This window comes from Episyrphus balteatus, chromosome 4, assembly GCF_945859705.1.
Source record: "Episyrphus balteatus chromosome 4, idEpiBalt1.1, whole genome shotgun sequence".
Lineage (NCBI taxonomy): Eukaryota > Metazoa > Arthropoda > Insecta > Diptera > Syrphidae > Episyrphus > Episyrphus balteatus.
Window position 1 is genome coordinate 78994507 of NC_079137.1, and position 22235 is coordinate 79016741.

General features: G+C 31.7%; 1 protein-coding gene across 1 annotated transcript; it reads left to right on the forward strand.

Moving 5' to 3' along the window:
• The first annotated feature begins 389 nt into the window (after positions 1–389).
• On the forward strand, positions 390–21386 carry LOC129919571 (G2/mitotic-specific cyclin-A). Its single transcript, XM_056000504.1, has 7 exons — positions 390–1098; positions 6581–6768; positions 6832–7063; positions 17106–17329; positions 17521–17725; positions 17843–18090; positions 21152–21386. Exons 1-7 carry the CDS (start codon positions 898–900, stop codon positions 21345–21347), a joined length of 1494 nt encoding a protein of 497 aa, XP_055856479.1. The 5' UTR covers positions 390–897; the 3' UTR covers positions 21348–21386.
• The last annotated feature ends 849 nt before the right edge of the window (positions 21387–22235 follow it).

A 22235-nucleotide genomic window follows, 5' to 3' on the forward strand; every position in this document is an offset into this window, starting at 1 on the left:
CTGCAAATACACAACAAAAATCAACCACCAAAATTTCTACACACCCTATATAGTTGTTTCTCATTTACTCATCATTTACTCTCACACAAAATCAAAAACAAACAAACACCAAAAATAACCCCCACACAAATAAGTGCAACAGAGACAACTATCTATACAAAAATTGAGAATTGAGTAAAAAAAAAAACGAGCACCTTTGAAAAATGAGAGAGAGATAAATTGCGATACTCGATCAATTTTACTCCCATAAAAATCCCTTTGAAATGAAAAGGAAAGCAATTGTCTCCTCCTAAACAAAACTAAAACAAGAAAAAAGAAACAAAAGTTGCACAGTTTTTTTTGTTCAGAATTCATCAAGCATCTTCTATCTTCTTGAGCCAGCAGTAAAATCGTCATCAATTCATCAATCATCATCATCGGACAAAGTCACAAATATAATATCGAAGATCGCCGCACGACCAACAAGATCCAGTTATCTAGTTTTTTTTTCTGATATTTTGAATATTTTCCAAAGTTTGCGAATCCAAACAAAATATTAAGTCCAAAATGAATATTATTTACTAAAATTGATAAAATAGAAACTTAAAATAGTTTCGTTGTTTCCTTGTTGCCTCTCTGTGATCGCTTTCCTTTTTTTTCTCTCTTGTCCTCTCGTGTGTTGCTTGTGAGTGGGGTGCAGCGCTTAAACATATAAAAATTCATGTCGCATTCCATCGCAATTCTGTGTCTCAATTTTTAATTTGTGTTTTTTTACTTTGTTTTTTTGTGTTAATCATTTTTTTTTAAATTTGAGAAACAATTGAATATCCTTTCAAAGATTTTGAAAAGATATTTTATAATTTTATAAAAGAAAAGAGCTAAATTTAAAGGACAAACAAAAACGAAAAAAAAAGTAAAATGGCGACATTTCAAATTCATCAAGACACAGAAAAGGAGAACGCCGCTTATATTGCTTCTCGCAAAGAAAACATCGCTCGTGGAAAGGCTAATTTAACTGCACTCGGAGGCAAGGATAAACGGTTTGCCGTTTTAAGCACCAGTGGAGCAAATAATTCCCGGAATGTTGGCGGTGGAGTAGCAGCTAATCCTAAAGCAACTGTAAGTATTTTTCTCCTTCCTTCTTCAGGTATTCGTCTTTATCAGTCAGTGTCAGCTCTTTCAACATAACCTGTAAAAATGTACTCACTCTATGGGGGGAATATTATTTATTTGAAAATTTGAATCTAATGCCGTTATGGGCTAGTTGTTGGTTTGGTCTAGCAACGGATTTTTTAGAGTTTGAATTTTTTTTTCTAGCCGCTTTTTGGGAGGGAAATTTTTTGATAACAGTTTTTGTTCATTTTTCTTTGTTTGAAGATAAAGGAAATGTTATTTACAAAAACAATTTTGTATTACCAAATAAAGAAATGTTGTTTTTTTTTTTTGATGAAGAACCAAAGAAATGTATAATTTATCTTACCTTTTTTGTAAAACAGTTATGACTAGTTGATGTATTTATGGCAATAAAAGTATTTTGCCAACTTTTTTTTTAAGAACTAAAAGCTATAAAGACAATGGCCATATTCATAGTCATAATTTAAAAGCGATTCTAACATAGACTGGAGTATAAAGTTATTACCCAAGTTAGAAGCAGCTCTTCCATAGAAAAATTATTTAGAAATGGGTCTAAATTGTCTATGAATAAGATGAACCTCAGTCTATCTTAGAAAAAAGAAAGTAACAGCTTATGAAAGAACTATGAATATATGGCCTAATATCTCCAAACTTTCTGGGCCTTACTAATAATCAAATTTAAAGCTCAGTTAAATATTTAACTGAGCTTTAAATATTTCTCCATACCAATAACCAATTTAATAGTCAGGTTAAGGGTTAACGCCACGTTAATTTTATAGTTGGGAAACTCAACTATAAACGCACGGTTAAATTAAAACGCACGATTTGCCCTGTCATTTGACGGCAAAAAAAAAACATTTGTCAAGTCAACAAATTGTTGAGAAAAATTAATAATATTGGAGGCAAATTATTAAATAAGTAAATTGAAAAATTTATTTGTTTATTAATATTTCTCTTTTTTATTAATAAATATTCATTACTTTCAGAAAAGGCTGAAAAAGAAAACTTAAAAAGAAATAGATCTGCAAATTTTCATCGTCATACTTCACGATAGATGAAGTTTTTTTTTATGCACTTTTGGCCTTCTTGCTTAGGCTCCATTTTTTAACTTTTACAACCAAAATAAAAATATATGAAGGTATTTTGTGGTTATGTTTTTGTTCTTAACATGCAAAAAATGTCACTTTAATGGTGTCATTTTGACAACAAATGTAATAGATCTGGTAATAGAAGCACAATTAGTTAAACGCGTATTTATTTTGATTATTAGTATACACCCAATTTAACACGACGGTAAAATTTAACCCGACGATACTTAAACGTGTGTTTAGCGATTCATTATTGGTAAGGCCCTCTATCAATTTCCGATAGATAGATAAATTGTGGACAGTTAAGCCTGGTACGCAGCTCGCGCTAAATTTTAGCTCCCATACAAATTATCGGAAAATTTTATCCGAGCTAAAATGAGTCTCATACAAATTATCGATAACATGTATGGGAATTTTATCTCGGCTAAAATTTAGCGCGAGCTGCGTACCAGGCTTTATGGTTAGATAACTGACCTTTGTCGAATAAAATATTGGATTGGATTGGATATTTATTAGTGTGTTCAAAGACTTTGCACATAGGAGTATTTTCATCAAAAACTTGGCCAAAATTATTTTTCGTGTTTTTTGTTATTATTTCTATTTAAAATTAGTATTCCTACAATAAAATACAATATAAACCTAGTTTTTGTTATTTTAATTTTTTTTTTTTACTAAAAACCCGTAAATTTGATTAATGGCCTGTCGACATTATTTTGCTCAATTTTTTTCCCTATGCCTTTTAAGCAATTCTCAGACTGTTTTCTCCCTACCTTAATCTTATTTAAGATCAGCCAAACTAAAATACACATAATCATTAAAGATCAAATAATAACTTAACAAAAATATCAAGTTTTTAGATACTAGTTCTTGTTGACTTCTCTTATTGAATTAAAACCAATTCCAGATAATAACAATAAATATAATTAAGTTTATTTAATATGTATAAAGAAACAATCCAACTCAATTCGCAGTTTACAAGAAGTGAAATTCAAAATAGAAAATTATTGACAAGAAAAATAAAATAATAAATTGTTAACTTAGATTCAAATCAACACACAGTAGATTTATATTAAGTGTCGTATTTCAACAGTTCTAAGTCCGAACTGAAATAGAAAACACCATTTTATATTTCCAAAATTTTATTAATATCGTTAATAAAACTGAAGAAGAATTTTTCATTTAAATTTTGTTTACATTTCTATCACAACATTTCGATATTGAATAACACTGACCAAAGTACCTCGGATTGAAATACAAATTAGGTATATGTAACAGTTAAATTTTAACTCATTTTTTAAAGCGACACGATCTAAAAACAAAAAAAAAATATAAGTGCAGCATACTGACCCATGTATATTTTGCACCCATTTTGCCAAACTTTTTGGTGTCAATTTTGGTTTTCAGAAAATCGACTTTTGACCAGGTTTTTACTGAGAATACTTCTATGTGCGTTGTTCTGAACTCTTCCTAACAGAAAAGTAAAGCTTTTATTTAATGAGGTTTTTCTGGTCCAAACTGTTTTAGTTTGCGATTCATTGACGCTTTTCGGAACAGTTTAAAACCAGGAGTTTTTTATGTTTTTGCTTTTGAGTCGGGATATTTAGAACATATTCGTGAGAAATGTTGTTCTTGACTGTTCGGACATTTTCACGAAACTGTTCTGCCTTGTCCTGTTCTGAGTTTATCATTTCCTCATTGAAAAGAACTTATGAAGTTAACGCGAAAGTAAAACTCAATAACTATAAGGGTTTTACTAAAAATTTGAGATTCAGCTTTTCAAGAGTCGATTTTTTGCAACAAAATCTCATTTCGTTTAATGGCTATTAGTCATAGGTTAGCTCCACCGAAAGACAAAAATAGAAATTTTTATCAATTTATTTTCATATATTTTAGTTGACATAGAATGGTTATACCTACCTACTTTAATCTATTATAAAATAACATTTGCACCGATATTTTTGGAATAACATTTCTATATTTATGACAGTTTAAACAGAAAGTGATAAAAACCAAACAACTGCGTTACTTTACTGCAAATTTCAGTTTTATTTGTAAAATCTCTGATATTCCTATTTGAAACTATAGGAACACCGTAAGTCTCCTATGAAGTTAAATCACAGAGAAAAATTAATTTTAACCACAATGTTACCGTGATTTGTAAACAATTCGATCCAAATTTGGGTTTCAAACTTGTAAAAGTAAAAAATGTTTATTTTATATATCAAAATATAGTTTTTCTACTAATTTGTACTTTTTCTTCAAGAAAAATGAAATTAAAAAAAAGGGACACTTTTTTAAGGCACTAATATCCCTCATAAAAGGTTTGAGATAGTCATCGGAAAAACCCCGTTATCTTTAAAACTGTCCATTTTTCGACTTTCTGCCCATATCGATTTTTGATCAAGGGAACAACATACTAAAATTTCAGACAATTTCACCGAGGTCCACTTCCCATACAAAATGTGCGGGGTCCTTTAGTCTAATAGGTATGTCATTAAAAAAAAGTACAGGTACTTAGACCTCATGTTCATTTTATAGTGAAAAAGGAAACTTGCCAGTGCAAATATGTACTTAGTCAGACCATGAAGAATGACAATGCAAAAGAACTTGGTTATGTTTATTGCATCACTCTACTTTTTTTTTCACACATAAATCGTTCAACTTATGTTTATAGAAGCGCATTGCACTGCATTGACAAGCATTTTTGCTACTTTTTTTTCACTTAGGTTTAAATGCAAAACAATTTTGAGGGTTAGTGGAGCGCGTCGAGGCGTAACCAATTATTATTCTTCGCACATGTGTGTATCATCTACATAAAATGTATGGAAATAGTTGACTGCTTCTATTTTATGCATTTTTGTATCAAAAATTTGCAATGAATACCTAAAGAAGTCTTTATCACATATAGGTACCTGCACATACAGAAAGATTTTGGGACTTTTTTTTAACGAACGTGAATGGAATCTGAAAAAGTTGGTTTTTATTAATCATAGACTTTAGATATTTGAGAAAAAAAAAAAATAAGATAATTTATCGGAAACTTATTTATATTTTTTAAGAAGCATTAATTACCTTACGGTAATGTGAATTTTTAATTTTTTTCTTCTAAAATAGGCACATATTTTGAATTCTATGCGTAGTTGGTACATTTGTACATAAATACATACATTATGCTCATGTAGAAATGTATAAGACAGGTGATCCTTTTTACCAATAGCAGTGTGAATGAGTCACAGTCCCCCAAAAACCTCAATTGAAACACTTTTAGAATATAAATTAACCTACTCCACTCTTTAAAAAGATATGATGGGTTTAAAACAAAAGATGTCTTGAATTGGATTTCTTTCGAGAGAGGCTTTCTAAATTAGCTTTCTAAATTGAGTGAACCAAAAATTGAAACAATCGAATGTAAAATAAAGTTAGTGTTATGTTTACAGAGGTGATGGACTGTTTCTTTTACTAGTTGCAAATGAGAACTTCTTTTCAAAATAAATTTCTATGCACGATAGGGGCCCAATAACAGAAAAGAACTTTTTTGAAGGCAATATTCTGATCTCAATACCTACTAAAAACCTACTTAGAAAAAACTATTGCAGTATTACACATTTTTCAAATGTAGTGTTGACTTGGACTTGGTATGTCCATTCCTTATAATAAAAAGGTCAATTTCATAATAAAATAACAGGACCAAGAACATTCACATGGTTAAAATAAGTTAATATTCTTTATCGACTTACTCATTCAGAAACTAATGTTTCCACTAAAATCATTCCTATCTGTTACAAATTATGAATTGTTGTAGTGCAAACAATTTTTTAGTTCCATGTCCATTAAAATTCTGCACAGTTATTGCAAAAAAATTAAAGAAATTAATAGACTAGGTGTTATTTTGTGTGTAGCACTATTCTTACTTCGGTAAGTCGACATTTCACGTTCATGGAGCAGTTGTTTTTGTTTTATTTTGCTAAAAAAAGAGTAAAGATAAAAGTCACTCTCATTCATGGTTTTTGATTAACTAATCACAGCCCTTTTCGCATATCAGTGTTTCAGTACTTGAGACACAGCAACCAAACAATTTTTGCAACAAGTAGTTATCATGATTCACTTGAGACCTTATCTCAAGCAGTATAAATCTCGATATTGCAAGAAATCTTTTCTACAAGATCTCACTAGGAATACTCATTGCCAAAATAACTTCCTAAAATGAAAGTGCTGATTTTTTTTAGCACGAATGTTATGTAATTATATTTTGCATTAAATTATGATAAATTGCTATAGCATGTATCCGACAGCAATGTTTTTGTATTTAGGTTTAAGTTCTTATCTCTATGACGAGTATTAACATCCCGTTTGTTTGTTTTTTCTTTTTTATATCTTAGGCACTTCGGGATATTAAAATTGGAGCTAAAAATGATGAGAATGCTGGAATACCCCGATATCAGCAGCAGAAAAAATTTACTGGTACAACACCAGTTGAACAGCAATTCAAAGCTTTTTCAGTGTACGAAGATGAAAAAGTGGCTACAGAAGAAGTCAACAACAAGACTCGCAAACCTTTGGAAGATAGGTTTGTTTAAAAAAAACTTTCACCTTGATAATAAATTTAATCATTTATTACTTATTTTTAAAGGAAACCTCTACAAGAAGTTCCCGAAGAAAGTGGCCATGATTCAATGTTGGAAACACCAATGTCCATTACAGATGCACTCTCACCAATGTCCATTGATAGATCAAACATAATTGACGATGATACCCATACAAAGAGAATAATCACATCACCATTGCCCAAAAATGATCGTGAACGATTCTTTGAAGTTGTGGAATATCAGAATTCTATTTTGGATTATTTTAGGGAGAGTGAGGTAAGTAACTTAAGTCTGAGTTGTATGTGTCTTAACAAAAAAACAGATTCCCACATCAACTGGGAGACAAGATAGAGGCAAAAAAAGTGCAAAGGACCCACAAAAGATTTTTTTTCCTTTTGAACTCAATGTTTGTTTATTGTCCTCATGTTTGTATACCTCTAAAAATGTGCGATTGAATTTTGGGCGCGAAATTTTTCTCCTCTTCTCAGAGAGGATTGACAACTGCAAGCCAAAAAGAACAAAAAAAAAAAAAAAATACAAAAATCAGGGTGAGTGGCTCAAGACAGGGTGGGAATGTCTATAGACTGCCGTGTGTCGTCGTCTACCTGTTGAAAAACTCGTCTCTGCTTTGATTGCACAGAAGGAAGAGAGTAATGAAACAAGGAAGTTGTTATTTATGATTTTACCCCATCTTATTCAAGTGCAAAATGGGAACGTATATGTTTTTATTTTTTCAAAAGAATTGAATTTATTTATGATTGGCGTGTGATTGTTGCTAAAATTTTTCAACTCTCACATAGAGTTGTGTTGTATTCTGTGTTCACTCAAGTGTAATGATGGCTTGTTTTGGATGCTTTGCAATAAGATACGTATCAATGCAGAAATTCCGCAAACAAATTGGCAAACATGTGTACAAAAAAAAAGTAAAGAAATGGTTGATGAAAGAGCATTTATTTTTGGTTGAGAATTTTTAGTTTTGTTTGATTTTGAGAATGAAAGATATATCAGAGAGAATTAGGATTACCAGCTAGAAAAAAGTATTTCAGAAGTGTTCAAATCTTTCGCAACTTCTTTAAATAAAAAAGATAACTAAGTTATTTTAAAATACATATATGTAAGAATAACTTTCCTTAAAACATATAGTCAATCAGATGTTCAAACAACAACTAGCCAATATGAAAAGAACCGAGATTGTCTGTTAAGATAGCTACATTCCTGGTTCGGCTAGTGAGTTCCTAACTTGTTAGTCTTTTGTGGTATCACAATGACCCCTATGGGTTTAAGTGTAACGGGTACTTTACCTGACAACCACTATAACCTAACCTAACCTTACCTAGCTACATTCCTCTTTTAGTAGAGAATTCACTGTAGTATTTTGAATACTTTCCAAATTACAGTACCCTCTCTTGCACTTGAGGGCTAGGATTTGAAAATTTGGCTGTGGTATTTTGTCCATTTGGTTCATGTGGCCGTGCAAATGTAATTTGGACAACACCCATATCTTGGTACAGCTTGTTGTTATTGTATTTTCTCCTACATATGCTTTTGCACTTCTCGCACGCAGGATCGAATATTCGCCGAATACTAACACTCCTTTCTACCAAAGACTTAATATTCGGTTGCCAAAAATTAGCACTGGCAGAATTCGGGTTTTATAGGAGAAGCGCTTACGCTTATTTGTAGAACAAGCGTTTACGCTAAAACAGGTCCTAGTCCTAAAGTAAGTACTCAAATCGGTATCAACTCAATTCTCGCACGCAGGATCGAATATCCGCCAAATACTAACACTCCTTTCTACCAAAGAATTAATATTCGGTTGCCAAAAATTAGGACTGGCAGAATAAGGGGTTTTATAGGAGAAGCGCTTACGCTAGTTTGTAGAACAAGTGCTTACGCTAAAACAGGTCCTAGTCCTAAAGTAAGTACTCAAATTGGTATCAACTCAATTCTTCACTCAGGTACTAAGCCCTATAACTGTCAATTTGGGATCATTTGCTTTAGACGATCTTGTATAGATTTTCTTTTGGCTTAAAATCGAGTGAAGTATTGTCATCCGCGTTCTGACTGGCGTTTCTGTGTGTTTTTAGTCATTGTCGTGCTGACAGGCTCAACCAAATGACTTTTTCCATTCCGAAAAGTGCAACATAATAGATTTTAAGCCAAAAGAAAATCTATGCAAGATCCTCTAACGCAAAATTAATCGAGAAAAGGTTTGAATTGCAGAATGTGATATGAAAAGGCTTCGAATGAAACCGTTAACTATTTAACAAAATTTAATTGGAGCAATACCTCGTGTTTGAAATGCCGTGATAGAAATTAAACCTTTTGTCACTAAATATTGATTATTTTACTCTGGTTGTTTTTGCAAGAGATGTGATCGCTTTTTTAAACGTATATCATATTGAGTTGTTTGCCCATTCATCAGGCAAGTTATTTCCCGCTCATATTTGATTAATTTCCATGCACTATCAAACCATTAACTCCGTGCTTCAAGAGTACCGCAGGTACAAATCAAACCCGTTGTTGTTTTAAAGTTATGATACAACAACTAATTCAGAAAAGACACCCGCACTCGCAACAACTCCATATTTCATTTTTGAGCCGCACTAGTTGTCCTAGATAGAAGTTTAACCTTACAAAATTATATATAGAATTCATGTCGCAACCTCATTCTGCACTTAGCCCTATATAAATTCATTCTCGATAAGACTGATAAAATAAGTCCGTGTTCCTTTCATTACTCTCCTCTTACATAAAAATCTACTTCGATATAATCGATGTTCTTATTGCTTCTTCAACGTCAAAAGAGCCTTTTATGTGGAAGACCTTCTGACCTAGCATACGAGTGTTCTTCTACTTAAGTATCTTGTGTTGATTTAAATGACTTTAATTTAGTTTCAATGCCATTCGAACGAGATATATTTTAAACATAATGAAACATACTCATTAAAAACCCAATATTTAAAGTGATAACTTCAATTTATCATATTTTCTTTGTAAAGATGAATCCTTCCTTAATTAACTCCTAGCAAACTCATTAAATCCTGAAAATCCTGTTGCGATAAATAGACTTGCGGCACATGAGTTCACTGTACCATGACCATATCATTAGCAGGTATAAAAAGGTACAAATGTTAATATCCTCTTCGAAGCAGATGGAGTGAGTAAACTGCACTTTTATTATTTAAAAAAAAAGAAATGAAAGAAAAAAAAAAAAAAAAACAAGTATGGAGCATAATCATCTTTATACAAAAAAGGATGTCAATTAGTTTTTAGAAAATAGTAGGCTCACTTTTTCCTTTTCCTTACGCGGCACATTATATTTAAAAAATAATCAAACAAAAGAATTCGCTCTGATAAATACTCCTCTCTGAAAAATTATCTCTTTCTTGTGGACAGCAAGCAGCTTGCTGTGAATAATAAGTCTGTCTGCTGTTGCCTACCTCAAATATTTATTTCTGACCAGGGGTCGAATTTGTGATTATGAATTCTTTTGTTATGAAATCGTATTCAAAAAAGTTCAATGGGCTAACCAATTTAAACATTATTGACTGTGACACATTTACAAAAAAAAAAAAAAAAAGAATTACATAAGAACCTAAGTACTTATGGAATATTTTTTTTGCAACCACGCCATGTGATGATATTCGACTTATTTTAACTTCTTTACCTCTCCCATATCATGACTGTGTGCCTAAAGGTGCTGAAAAGTTGTTTATTGTCTCTCTTACCACCAGAGGTGCAGAAGAACACTATCCTCTCGTTTATTTTTTTTTTTTTTTTGATATTTTAACGTGTCCACTTTGGGTCTCTCTTATCTATACAATACCAACCATGACCGACTTCTGTAACCATTTGTGTTCTCATTTTAATGCACCTATCGCCTTGTAGTCGTTGTCAAATGTGTTTCACAAACTAACGACATTTCGCCAAAGGCGCCTTTAAGCAATTTTATGGTAAAAGTAAGTTGTAAGAACTAAAAGTACAATTGGAGTTGCCTCTTCTATCGAAAACGACAACAACTAGAACAATGAGGACGAGAGTAGTGTTTTTGCCAACGGCCTAATGCCAGTTTATGTTCTATCAAAAGTGTTGTGTAAGTGAACAAATAAGATAGAACGACACATTGAAAGTTTGCCCAGACATGTTGGGAAATAGTGGCAGATATATTTTTTCTATTCCTATTTTTAGATATTCCAAGGTTCTTTTCTATTTATAATATCCTTGGATCCATGAAAAATCATGTTAGATAGTTATTTGTTTTGTTCTGATTGTTCTTTGAAAAGGAATTGAATTGTATTACTATTCCTATGTAACGGGAAAAAAGGAAAAAAAAGGAAGAAAGTGTCATAAAATGCAATACAAAGTATAATATAATCCAATTTATGACCCGAGCAGCGCCGTCATTTTTAAAGGAAGGATCTTTTTTTTTCTTAGAAAATATAAAAATAAATCCGGATTTTGTGTAAGGAAACTAACCTAAAGCCAAACGCTTCAATGGACACATTCCATTTATCTTTTGTTGAATCTCTTGCAATTGTTTTGGAATTTTGGGTAACCGTGGCGTTAAAGATAATGTGTTAGGTATTGGTTTGTTTTTTTTTTAAATTTTATATTCACTTACTAAAACTAGCCAATAATTCTAGGTATAAAAAAAAACTAAAAGAAAAAGGAATTATTTTTTGAATTTTGGGATGACAAGGGAAGTTGGTGGTTAGTTTGGAATTATCTTCGAAAATTTGTATAAGACATAATTGATGAAGAAGTCCCCAAGCTTGAAAACGAAGATTTGTGGAATTCTATTTAAAGCTTGCCTTTAATCTGCAATTCTTGGCTATCACATTCAGGAAATCTAGAATTCTAAGTTTTCCAATCGCAATACTACGAAATGAGTGATTGCCAAAATGTTCGACTTGGAAGTCATAATATCATTTAAATGATGTACATATGTACATAGTTCCACTGTTTTATTTTAAAAATGAGATGCAAATAGGTTTTTCCTTTTAACATTGTGGGAAACATAATGACACAGGACCAATACAAAAAAGAGCGTTTGCATTCTACGAATTCTTCTATATCAAAGCAAAATGGGGTTCTCTCCAAAAATTTCACATTATTGTTCAGTGAAAAAATAGAAGGATTGGACTGGTTTGCTAATAAATCAGTTCAAAACTACTGCAGAAAAGCTTTATGCTAAGTGGCAAAATAATATCAAAGTCAAAACTACAAGTATTGAAAATTGAAAAAAGATCCATTTCCTTTCTGTATTTTACTTTAACTATCAACTATCAAAATGTATGATTATTTTTACTTTTTACTTGCTCGTATCGAAATAAAAATTGAGGTTTTAATTAAAACCAACATTACGATGATGGAGAAGTTCAAAAAGTGGGCCTCGATTTTTATGGAACTGTGAAAGGTTTTTTTTTTTATACATATGTATGTATCTAGCTTAGAAAGTGAACCTCCAATACAAATTTTTCAAAATATAGCAAATTAAACGAAAATGGCTCTAACAATTTTGATTAAACTTTGCAAACGTCATATTCAAAGCAATTAGAATAAAACTGCATTTTTAGTTTTTCTCAAAAAAGTCAAATACAAAAATCTTCATTTAACAAAATATTGCCCTAAATGTCGGCTCTTCCCCTACATCAACCAAATTTCATTAAATTTTTTATAGAGGCAGCTCTTATAATCTACAAGTTAACTAACCTAAAAATGCCTTGTACTGCAAGAGCAAGTACGTGCGACCAAGTCGTGCATTTTATTTTTTATTCAGCCCGTATATTATAGATGAGTATATAAGTGATCAGAAATATGTTAGCTACTCCGACAAAACTTTTAAAAACTGAGCAACATAAAAAATGTACTTGTGTCATGCAATCAAGAAAACTGAACAGCTTTTTATTCTTTATCCAAAACTGCTTGTAACACACATGAATGGAATTCACAGACAAACTATTTTAGTCTTTGAAACACTGTTATAATTTGCTCCACCCAAAATATCCTCTTGCATTCTTCTTCTAAAATAACACAACCCTAATTATACTCTCGCTTTGAAGAATTCTACCCAGTTTATCCTTGACCCCAATTTCAAATGTAATTTAAAGTATAGATTCCTTTGTCAGGCACACTATAAGAATGTGAATTACTTTACTGTAATATTCAAAACTGCATCCTTTTTAAAATTCTCCTCAATTTTATTAACTCCTTTTGTCTTTGACATGTTGAGAGTAGTCAAAAAACCTTGAATGGATGCTCTTCTTTCAATCTAGATTAGGAAGTGGAACCTCTTTCAACGAGTAGATGACTCTTGATTGACAAAAACAAAAGTTTTTTAAGTTCTTAAAGCCAAACTCTATGGGAAGTCATCTTATAGTTAACCAAATATAATTCATTTATAACTCTTCTGACTCATTTATATCCCTTCTCCCTAAACAGAAATCTTCCTTTCATCTCTCAACAACAACAACAAAACAGACAAAAAATACTACCAAAACACTTTTATAACCCTATTTTTGTGTAGTTAAGCTTGCTGTCACTACCGCAAACGTAAAAGACACGATTAGGGGTTGGTAAGTGGTTGCTAGTTAGTTAATTCAACTGATTTGCTGATTCCCATCCAGCTTCAATATATTCTTACTTAAACATTAAACTAAATAATTAATCACTTATGTCGCAACCTAATTAGGTGAGAGATAAGAAGGCAAATTCATCCTCCCTAAACTGGAGAATAATTTATGTCAGCAAAATTAGCTTCCACTCAATATGTATAAAAGCATTCAACGTTATTCTCTAAAAAAAAAACAAAGGAGAAACTATGAACATATTTTGTACAAAAATCACGTAATCTCAATCTTCTTTTCTGCCAAAATAAAGCAAAAAACAAAAAAAAAAATGTAAATTTATGCAGAAATAGCAACAATCTGTCTAACATTCTCTTTAATATAAGAAGAATAGATAAACGAAGTTCAAAATTCCAAATGCACTGTTACCACCACCACAATGAAAAAAGGGGGACAATATCTGCATTTTGCATATTCTATTGAAATTACAGTCTTGCTGCTGCTGCTTCTACTGCTGCAGAGGGTATTTTCAGGATAAGACAAAATTTTGTCCTTCCCCCCACCACTCCTTTGGTATTCCCCTAACGACGATGATGATGATGCCCAACTAGTGTATAGTATATGTACTTGTCTGTATCCTTCCGAGGCTCGGAGGAACAAAAATACTTTAAATTCTAAATCTCTGGAAAGGAGAAGAGAGAAAAATGTGCAAACACACACAGAGGAGTAGTAGAATTGCTTCTGAAGCTCTAATACTGTTGCTGATGGTTTGCCAGTCAATCGAATTCATGATAAGAACTCAAAGATACATCTATCTAAATGTTGTATGTACTTGTACAATACATACATTATATCTGCAGTTGTACTTGAGTGCTATGAGCTTGGATTTATTTTTCAGTCCTTTGTGCTGGAGCAACAGCAGCACACAAAAAGCACCATTCACCATTTTTATATTGAACTTTTGCTGATAGAATGATGGGGTTATGGATAGAGAATCGAGAATGGGAGTGAGATTGAAGATGAGAAAAGTTAAAGGAAATTATAAAGGAATTGATTCGGAAAACGACTTGTTAGAAGATTAACTGTTATTTTTCCTTTGAAGAAAGTTCAATTTAAAAAACTGAATAAAAAAATTGTGGTTGTTCTTTTTTGATTTTTATAGTTTATGGAAATTACATTTCCTTTGGTAAAGAAAATAAAAATGTTGGCCTTGAATTCATAGTCGCCTAGGAGAACGTTGGAGTTTTCGAATCCAATGGGTTCATAAATATAAATACATATTTCAGTTAAATTTCAATCATCATGAAATCATTTGTTCCAATATTCTGACAGCTTTTGCATTTATTTGTAGAAATTTGAAAAGTTTTTGCCTCGATTAAAATATGCTAGAAAACTATCCACACCAGTTGGTCGTTCAGTTAAAAAGTTATGAGACTATCTTATCAGCAGAGGACCAGTGTAAGGTTCATTGTTGATTTTTCAGAAAAAAAATACTTGCAAATTAATCTATTTATTTTCATCAGATTGCTTTGATCGTTTTAATATCCCCCCAGTAAAAAAAAGTAAGCCTTTAAGAAAAAGTATTAAAAAAGGTGTTAAATTGTTTCTTCTCCTTGTTCGTTCATAAGGCTTCAGACTTCTCATCTTTATTTCAACATCTAGGCTTACCATGCCACTATTATTTGGATTAAATTAAAAATATTTAGAAGACATTCCGAGGTCGTGAGCAACATTTTTTTCTTCACCAGGGTCATATTTCTTATTATTCATCAAAATCTTATAAAAAAATACGAGAGTAAATTAAGATATTGTACTCAGTTTTGAACAAAGAATTAAAAGCTTTTGATAATCAACAATAGAGCACAAATCTGAAGACCGTCTCGATGTTGAAACGTTCGAAAACTAAACAGCCCTATTCTGCTATTCGATTCACGTAAATCGAAAGATTTCCTTCTTTTATCACGTCAAACTGGCTTTGAAAAACCTCTAATTTTCGAAAGCAAACTGTTTCTTTTTTAAATTTTAAGTTCACTTTTTCCGAAATGGACTTTTTGATGTAAATTTCATCTTTGGGCGTAGACACATCTTCTAAAGTTGAAAAAAAAACAACAAAATTATTTTTGGCGTCGAAGTTATAGGTGTTGAAAAATTTTATAAGTTTGAAGAACAGAATAAATCCCGGATTCCAGGCTATTGATTCTGTATTAACTTAGACGTGCACGGGTTTTAATTTCAGAAAACGTTGAATGGTTTATAAAAGAGAAGATAAAACCGCTGAGTGCTTTTAAATGAGTGGGTGGAAATTGAAGATATACATAAGTGCAAAAGCCCCCTTTTTTGTTTTTTCAATGTATCTCGTAAATAAAGCATAATTTTGATACATTGATTTTAAAACTTGTTGTAGAGAATCAAATTTGATATCGGAAAAATGTTTTTTAAAAATTGAAAAAAAAACAGTCCACCAAAAACATAAAAAAAGTCAAGAAAAGCGAGTTTTTGAGTTTTTTATAGTCATATCTCATATGCATTGCTCTAAATAAAAACAGAAGATTAAATTTCCTTCAAAATGATGGACTCAAAAAGTTTTTTATTTGAAAACTAACCGAAGAATGACCATTCGAATCTATCTTTATTTTCCCATTTTTTGTTTTACTCAAGTAAAAATAGACCACAACAAAAAAATTTATTTTACTATGTATAACACTTTTTTGTTTTGAATAGTCAAACTCTATCAATAGTTAATCTATTGCTATCATTAAAACGTTTGTTTTAAATGAATTATATGTTTATTTCATTCGAAATTTGGCTTTAGGGTGAAATTTCAAACCGTAAGTTTTAAGAACGGAATAAGTCCAACGTTTTTAAACCGTTATACCTGTCTACCAGAAACCGATAGATATAAAATTTTTATCTCATTCGACTCAAATCCAAATAATCTTTATTTTATCTTAAGGTCAAACATCTGAAAACAGTAAAATATAGAAGCTATTCTATTTTTTTTGCGTTTTCCCAACAGTTATGCAAAATGGACTTATTCTTAAAACTTACGGTTCAATTGTACTTAATTATTTTGCCGAGACTAATATAATTTATAGGTCTGCCCATTTGGGGCAAGATCTTTGAAGCCCATCAGACGATTACCTTAAATGCTTGAAGAATTATCATTGAAATTTTAACGAATTTTTTATTATTTGGTAGGTTCTTCACAAATTTAGTAGCGAAACGTAAGACTTCTTTTTACTCCTTGCAGACCCTGTGTTTGGTCAATGATATACAATTGCCTTCGTCTTCCAGGGGCCGGCAATTTCTCTTTTTATAAAAGCTGAAACTTGATACCTAGCATTACAAAGTGTAGAAAATCGATTTTTGAGTTAGTCCGCTGCAACCAGATACATCTGCCTAAAGTTCCCGTTACAAATTATATTCACAAATGGATGCATTTAAAAAAAATGATGTCCTGTCATGTCAAACTGGAAATAAATACACCAGATTTTTTTTCAAGATTCAGTAGAGCATACAATTTTCTTTTCATATTTTTTTATACAACAAAAGAAATTCTAGGTATAAAGAAGCTTCTGTCACATATAATAAATTCTAATGAGAGTTATTCAATAGTTCAAAGAAAATTACATAACCATTCAGCTTGCTACTTTTGTCCCATATTTGGCATCCATGATCCATATATTGACCTCATTTTAAAACCTTTTTTATTTACTCTTTTTTTCTTTCTTTTCTCTTATTTCTTAAAGAAAAAACATCGCCCAAAACCAACTTACATGAAACGCCAGCCGGACATTAATAACTCAATGCGAACAATTCTAGTCGATTGGTTAGTAGAAGTTGCCGAAGAATACAAACTCGACACCGAAACACTCTACCTGGCCGTTTCCTATATCGATAGATTCTTAAGTCAAATGTCTGTGGTGCGGGGAAAGTTACAGCTTGTTGGTACAGCTGCAATGTACATTGCATCGTAAGTATACGATAATCGATTATCCCTTCAATTTCTCTAACTCAAAAGGAATCCAAAATTTTGTGCTGATGCTGCTGCTGCTGCAACTGCAGTAGTAGCAACACAAAATCCTTGCTTATGTGTATTGTTTTCTTTGTGTATCTATCTATTTTATCATCATTTTGTTTGTCTCTCTATTTGAACACACACAGAAAATATGAAGAAATCTATCCACCAGATGTTGGTGAATTTGTATTCATTACCGACGATACGTACACAAAAGCTCAGGTACTACGTATGGAGCAGATCATCTTGAAGATTTTGTCCTTTGATTTGTGCATACCAACATCGTATGCATTTTTGAATACGTATGCAGTTTTGTACGATATGCCCTATCAGGTGAAATTCCTTGCCCAGGTAAGCATAAATGCAAAATTTCGGTACTTTAAGTAGATTATACTTTAGGATGTTTTTGTTTGTCTTTTATTTTATTTGTTTGGTTTGTTTTTATTTTGTATTTTATGTGTTTTTTAGTATATTTCGGAACTTTCTCTGCTGGAAGGAAATACGTACTTGGTTTATGTGCCATCATTGGTTTCAGCAGCAGCGCTTGCTTTAGCCCGTTATATATTGGATTTTCCTATTTGGTGTCCAGAGCTAGAGGAAGTTACCTCATATAAGTTGGAAGATATGAAAGAGATCATCTTGCATTTGAGTAAAACACATCTTGGAGCACCCGAATTGGCACAACAAGCCATTCCAGATAAATATAAGGATGCCAAGTAAGTTTATTTTATTTTATTTTGTTTGTTTGTATTCTATTAGGGATAGAGATTTAGTGATGCTTGAAAACTGATTCATTAAATTTTAAGACTTTAATGTATTGGATTGCATTTATTAGATACAATAGATTCATTGGATTATGTAGATAAAGATTCCAATTAAGTTTGTGTTTTTCAGAAATAAATTAGGTAGCTCAATTTTCCGTGGTGACGATAAAGATCCTACAGATTAGAAAGTCCTCTTTAGGAAAGTCTGTCCATCCCATTGATCAACAAAGTTAACTTTTTTTTGCCACAAGAACCAAAATATACTTTTTTGAAAGTTTATGCGATGCTGAACTCGAATCTGAAGTCCGAAAAATTCCATTAGCCAGTAAAAAATTCACAAAAAAGGTATTTAATTATAACGGAAATAAGACAAAGTATAGGAAACTTCGCTGCACTGCTTCAATTCTGAGAGAATACAGTACCTTGCCATATTTTTAGGCCCACCAAGCGAAAAAAATGGAATTTTTTGATTCATGTTGCTGAATTTTTAAAGTTTTTGTCGAAACATCTCGATTTTTTTTTGTCTCATTTACTTACACTTATCATGTAGATACGAATTGAATTAAAAAAACTTAAAAAATTTATTGAATTTTGACAAAAAATAACGTACAAAAGGGGATAAGCTCCAAAAGACGTTTTCTATGGCATTCAAGCCCGGAGAATTTCCAGACCGGACCAATACTTAAATTTTTTTTTTACATTACATTACATTACATATTAATCTAATCAGAAGATAAATCTTCCGGACTAGACACACTGCAGCTTCGGAAACTAAGTCCATTTGGCTGATACAGCACAAGACATTAATACAACAAAGAAAGACAAAGAGAGAAAGAACAACAGAAACACATATAACACATAACTACGTGGCACAGAGGGGAGACATCGTTGACAATTGTCTCATGTTATCGCACAGGTGGCCTCAGTTAAGCTGGCGATTTTAGAAAAAACTTCTGAGCCGACCGTTGGGTTCGAACCCACGATGTCTGGCTCTGAAGTCATCTACCCATTCCTCTGTGCCATGGCCACCTGCAATTTTTTTTTTATCGAGGAATAAATTAACATTCTTAACTTTATGGCAAATACCCCAAACAAAATTTGTAATTTTTCAAATTCGGACGAGTTTTGCGATTTTGGTGACTGTCCAAACTTCAGAAGACAAATTGTATGCAAAATTTATGGTCATCTAAGTTAATTAAAAGGAAACGGTTTTCTAAGGGGGAGAGGGGCAAAATAAGAGGACCAAGGAAATATGCGGAAGGCAAAGTAGAGTAACCTTCGCTGCACTGCTTCAAATCTGAGGGAATAAATATTTGGTGGGGAGACCAAACCTTTTGAAACGAAGGCTTGAATTTGCTTTCGCGATAATTTGAAGAATTAAGGTAACGATGGGAATGAGTGTATTGCTAAAAAGGTAAATTTTTGTGAGAAGAGGGCAGACGTTTGCGAAAAAACAATGATTGAAGGAAAGAATATAAGAAGAGGTCCTACGTGACATCCCTTAGGATCATTTGTAAATTTTGTAAATTCGATTTTCCAAGTAATTTAATCCATTAAATAAAAAATGGTGTGAAAACTAAGGCTTTTAATTTTAATTGCATTAGCTTCACATAGTCTTTTTTCAAAGTGCATCATGTCGTCGAGCCAAACTGAGTGACATTCGTCGTTGTAGATCTTCCTCTAAGGAAACCAAGCTGAAATAGTAAAACGATTGACTTACAGTGGAAATAAAGGGTGTCATATACGATACTTTCAAAATATTTGGGGGATAGAGGTTAGTTTAGCTATCGGCCGATAGTTAGAGCTTTCATTTTTATTGTTTTTTTTTTTATGGAAAGTCTGCTTATAGTCACAGCAAATTTTTTGAGTGGAGGTATAACCAAAATTTGAGTATGCGGTTTTATAGCCTTATGCGTTCTAATGACGAATTCAAAAGTCTGGCAGCTTTAAATCGCGGTTTTATATTGATTTAAGAGGGTTGAAAAACGTCAGTTTTCCAATTTATATAATTGGCTAAATTCACAACAATTCATATGCTTTAAACAGGAACTGATGTTCTGTTATTTCTGCTAAGCCCAAAGATATCAATCTTGACGATGCGAACAATACAAGTCAAGATATAAGCTGTTTAAGTGACTTTGTTTTGGAGACTTTTCTATTTAATTTCTTGTTTTTTTTTTTTTTTTTTAATTCAAAACTCTCCAAGAATATAGCTAATATGGTTAGTTAAAAAGCATATATCTTCAGTTCTATTTGTTGCATCGGTTAGATTGAGGTATTCACGATTAGGGGAAATGACAGAGCATCAGTCCTTATATTCAGAATGTAAATTTGTGTTAGTTCAACATTAGTTGGAATACTGTCGTTGTTTAACCCCCCCGAAAACCTTATAAAGCCCCGATTTAAGTCTCCCAGACTTTTGAATTCGTCATTAGAACGCATAAGGCTATAAAACTCCCAAAATTTGCTGTAGGCTCTCGATCTATTATGAAAGCGAAAGACGAAAGAGGGTAGTAAGGGATAGTCAGAGTGAATCCACACTTAACAAAAATTTCTGGGATACCATCAGGGACAGGAGAAAAGTTATCTTTTAACGAAATTATCTTCCTACTAATTTCTGAGGACTTATGTCTATAGACATAAGAGAGTGAAATCTATGATACTCAAAATGTGTGGATCAGAATCAAAACCCATATTATTCACCTTTAGAGATTTTGAGTAAATCAAAAGAAACAAAATTTTCAACTAGATAAAATGGGTTTTCAAATTAACCACAAATTTTTTGGTCTGATTTCTATGGCATAGAATGTAATTTGGGACTCCAACCTAGGCCCAACGTATGTATTTAAGTTATACTCAAAAAATGTCATGCCTAAGTCAGGATCTTTAAAGATAGTAGCATATAAATAAGCACTAACTTGAGGATCAGAATATCATTATGTGATTTAATTTTAACCAAACAAAATCTTATTTGAACATAAAATAACGAAAAGCATATATTTATTCTTTTTAGATACTGGGAAGTTTCATCAATTAAAGGCGTTGCATTAGATGAGGAAGCCTTCGATGTTGTTTTGGAAGAACACAAACAAATGCTTGAATTGGAATCGGAAAACTCGCTGGCGGCCGCATCAGCAACAGATCGAGCAAATACATCAACGAGTAACGAAAGTGTGCGGAAGATGATATCCTCGCTGATGTTTGTTTGAGCAATGACCACCAACCCAAGCCAACAAAAAAAAAAACAATCAACAGAGCAGAACCAGAACTCTTCGAATATTATAGAGAAAAAAAAGAGATTGTGTGGGGGTCCAATCTCTTCTAGTATTAGCTAACCCCGCAATTAGCCGTAATTGTACTAGTACTATTATCCATTTGTTTCTTTTTGTTTTTTTTATTTCTTTGTATTATTATTTTCTTTTAAAACGTTTTTTTTTTTATAATGTTTTACCTTTTATTTTGTGTATCTCTCTATGAGTCTTGAGAGAATCAAACATGTTTTTATCGCTAAAGAAAAGGTTCATTGTGTAAATTCTTTGCGAATCTAGACAAGGTACCTCTTCTTAACGTCCCTTAAATATTTTATTATTTATTATTCTTTCCTTACAATACTACTTATCATTTTTTTAATTTTATTAAAGTTGAATAATTGTAAAACTAATCACAATCGTGCGGTGACTTTGACAATTTTTAAATATTTTAAAAAACAACCACCACACAACTGCCCTATAAAATATTATTATAAAATACAAATGAGAAAAAATATCTTTTACTTAACATTCTATACTTTACACTTGAGTAAAGCAGAGTGTTTTGATTGAAGAAGAATTAAAAGAAAAAGAAGATGTTAAAAACAAGGTGTATTAAATTAAAAAAAAAACTATATCTTTTTAATATATAAACATATGAAACTTGATATAAAAGTAGATAGTAATATATTATTTGTAACTTAATTTGTAACTATTTGTTAGTTTGTTAGGCTAACTGCAATTTTAATTTTTATACAAAAAAGTCAAAAAATAAAATAAAAAAATTAAAAAAAAAAAACAATAATTTTAAGTTCTGTGAACCGAAAATACAAAAAAAAAAGGAAATAA

Coding starts and splice junctions, on each gene's coding strand:
- LOC129919571 (XM_056000504.1), top strand. CDS start 898: ATGGCGACATTTCAAATTCATCAAGACACAGAAAAGGAGAACGCCGCT. Junction 1,099..6,580: donor CAGCTAATCCTAAAGCAACT/GTAAGTATTTTT, acceptor TTTATATCTTAG/GCACTTCGGGATATTAAAAT. Junction 6,769..6,831: donor CGCAAACCTTTGGAAGATAG/GTTTGTTTAAAA, acceptor TTATTTTTAAAG/GAAACCTCTACAAGAAGTTC.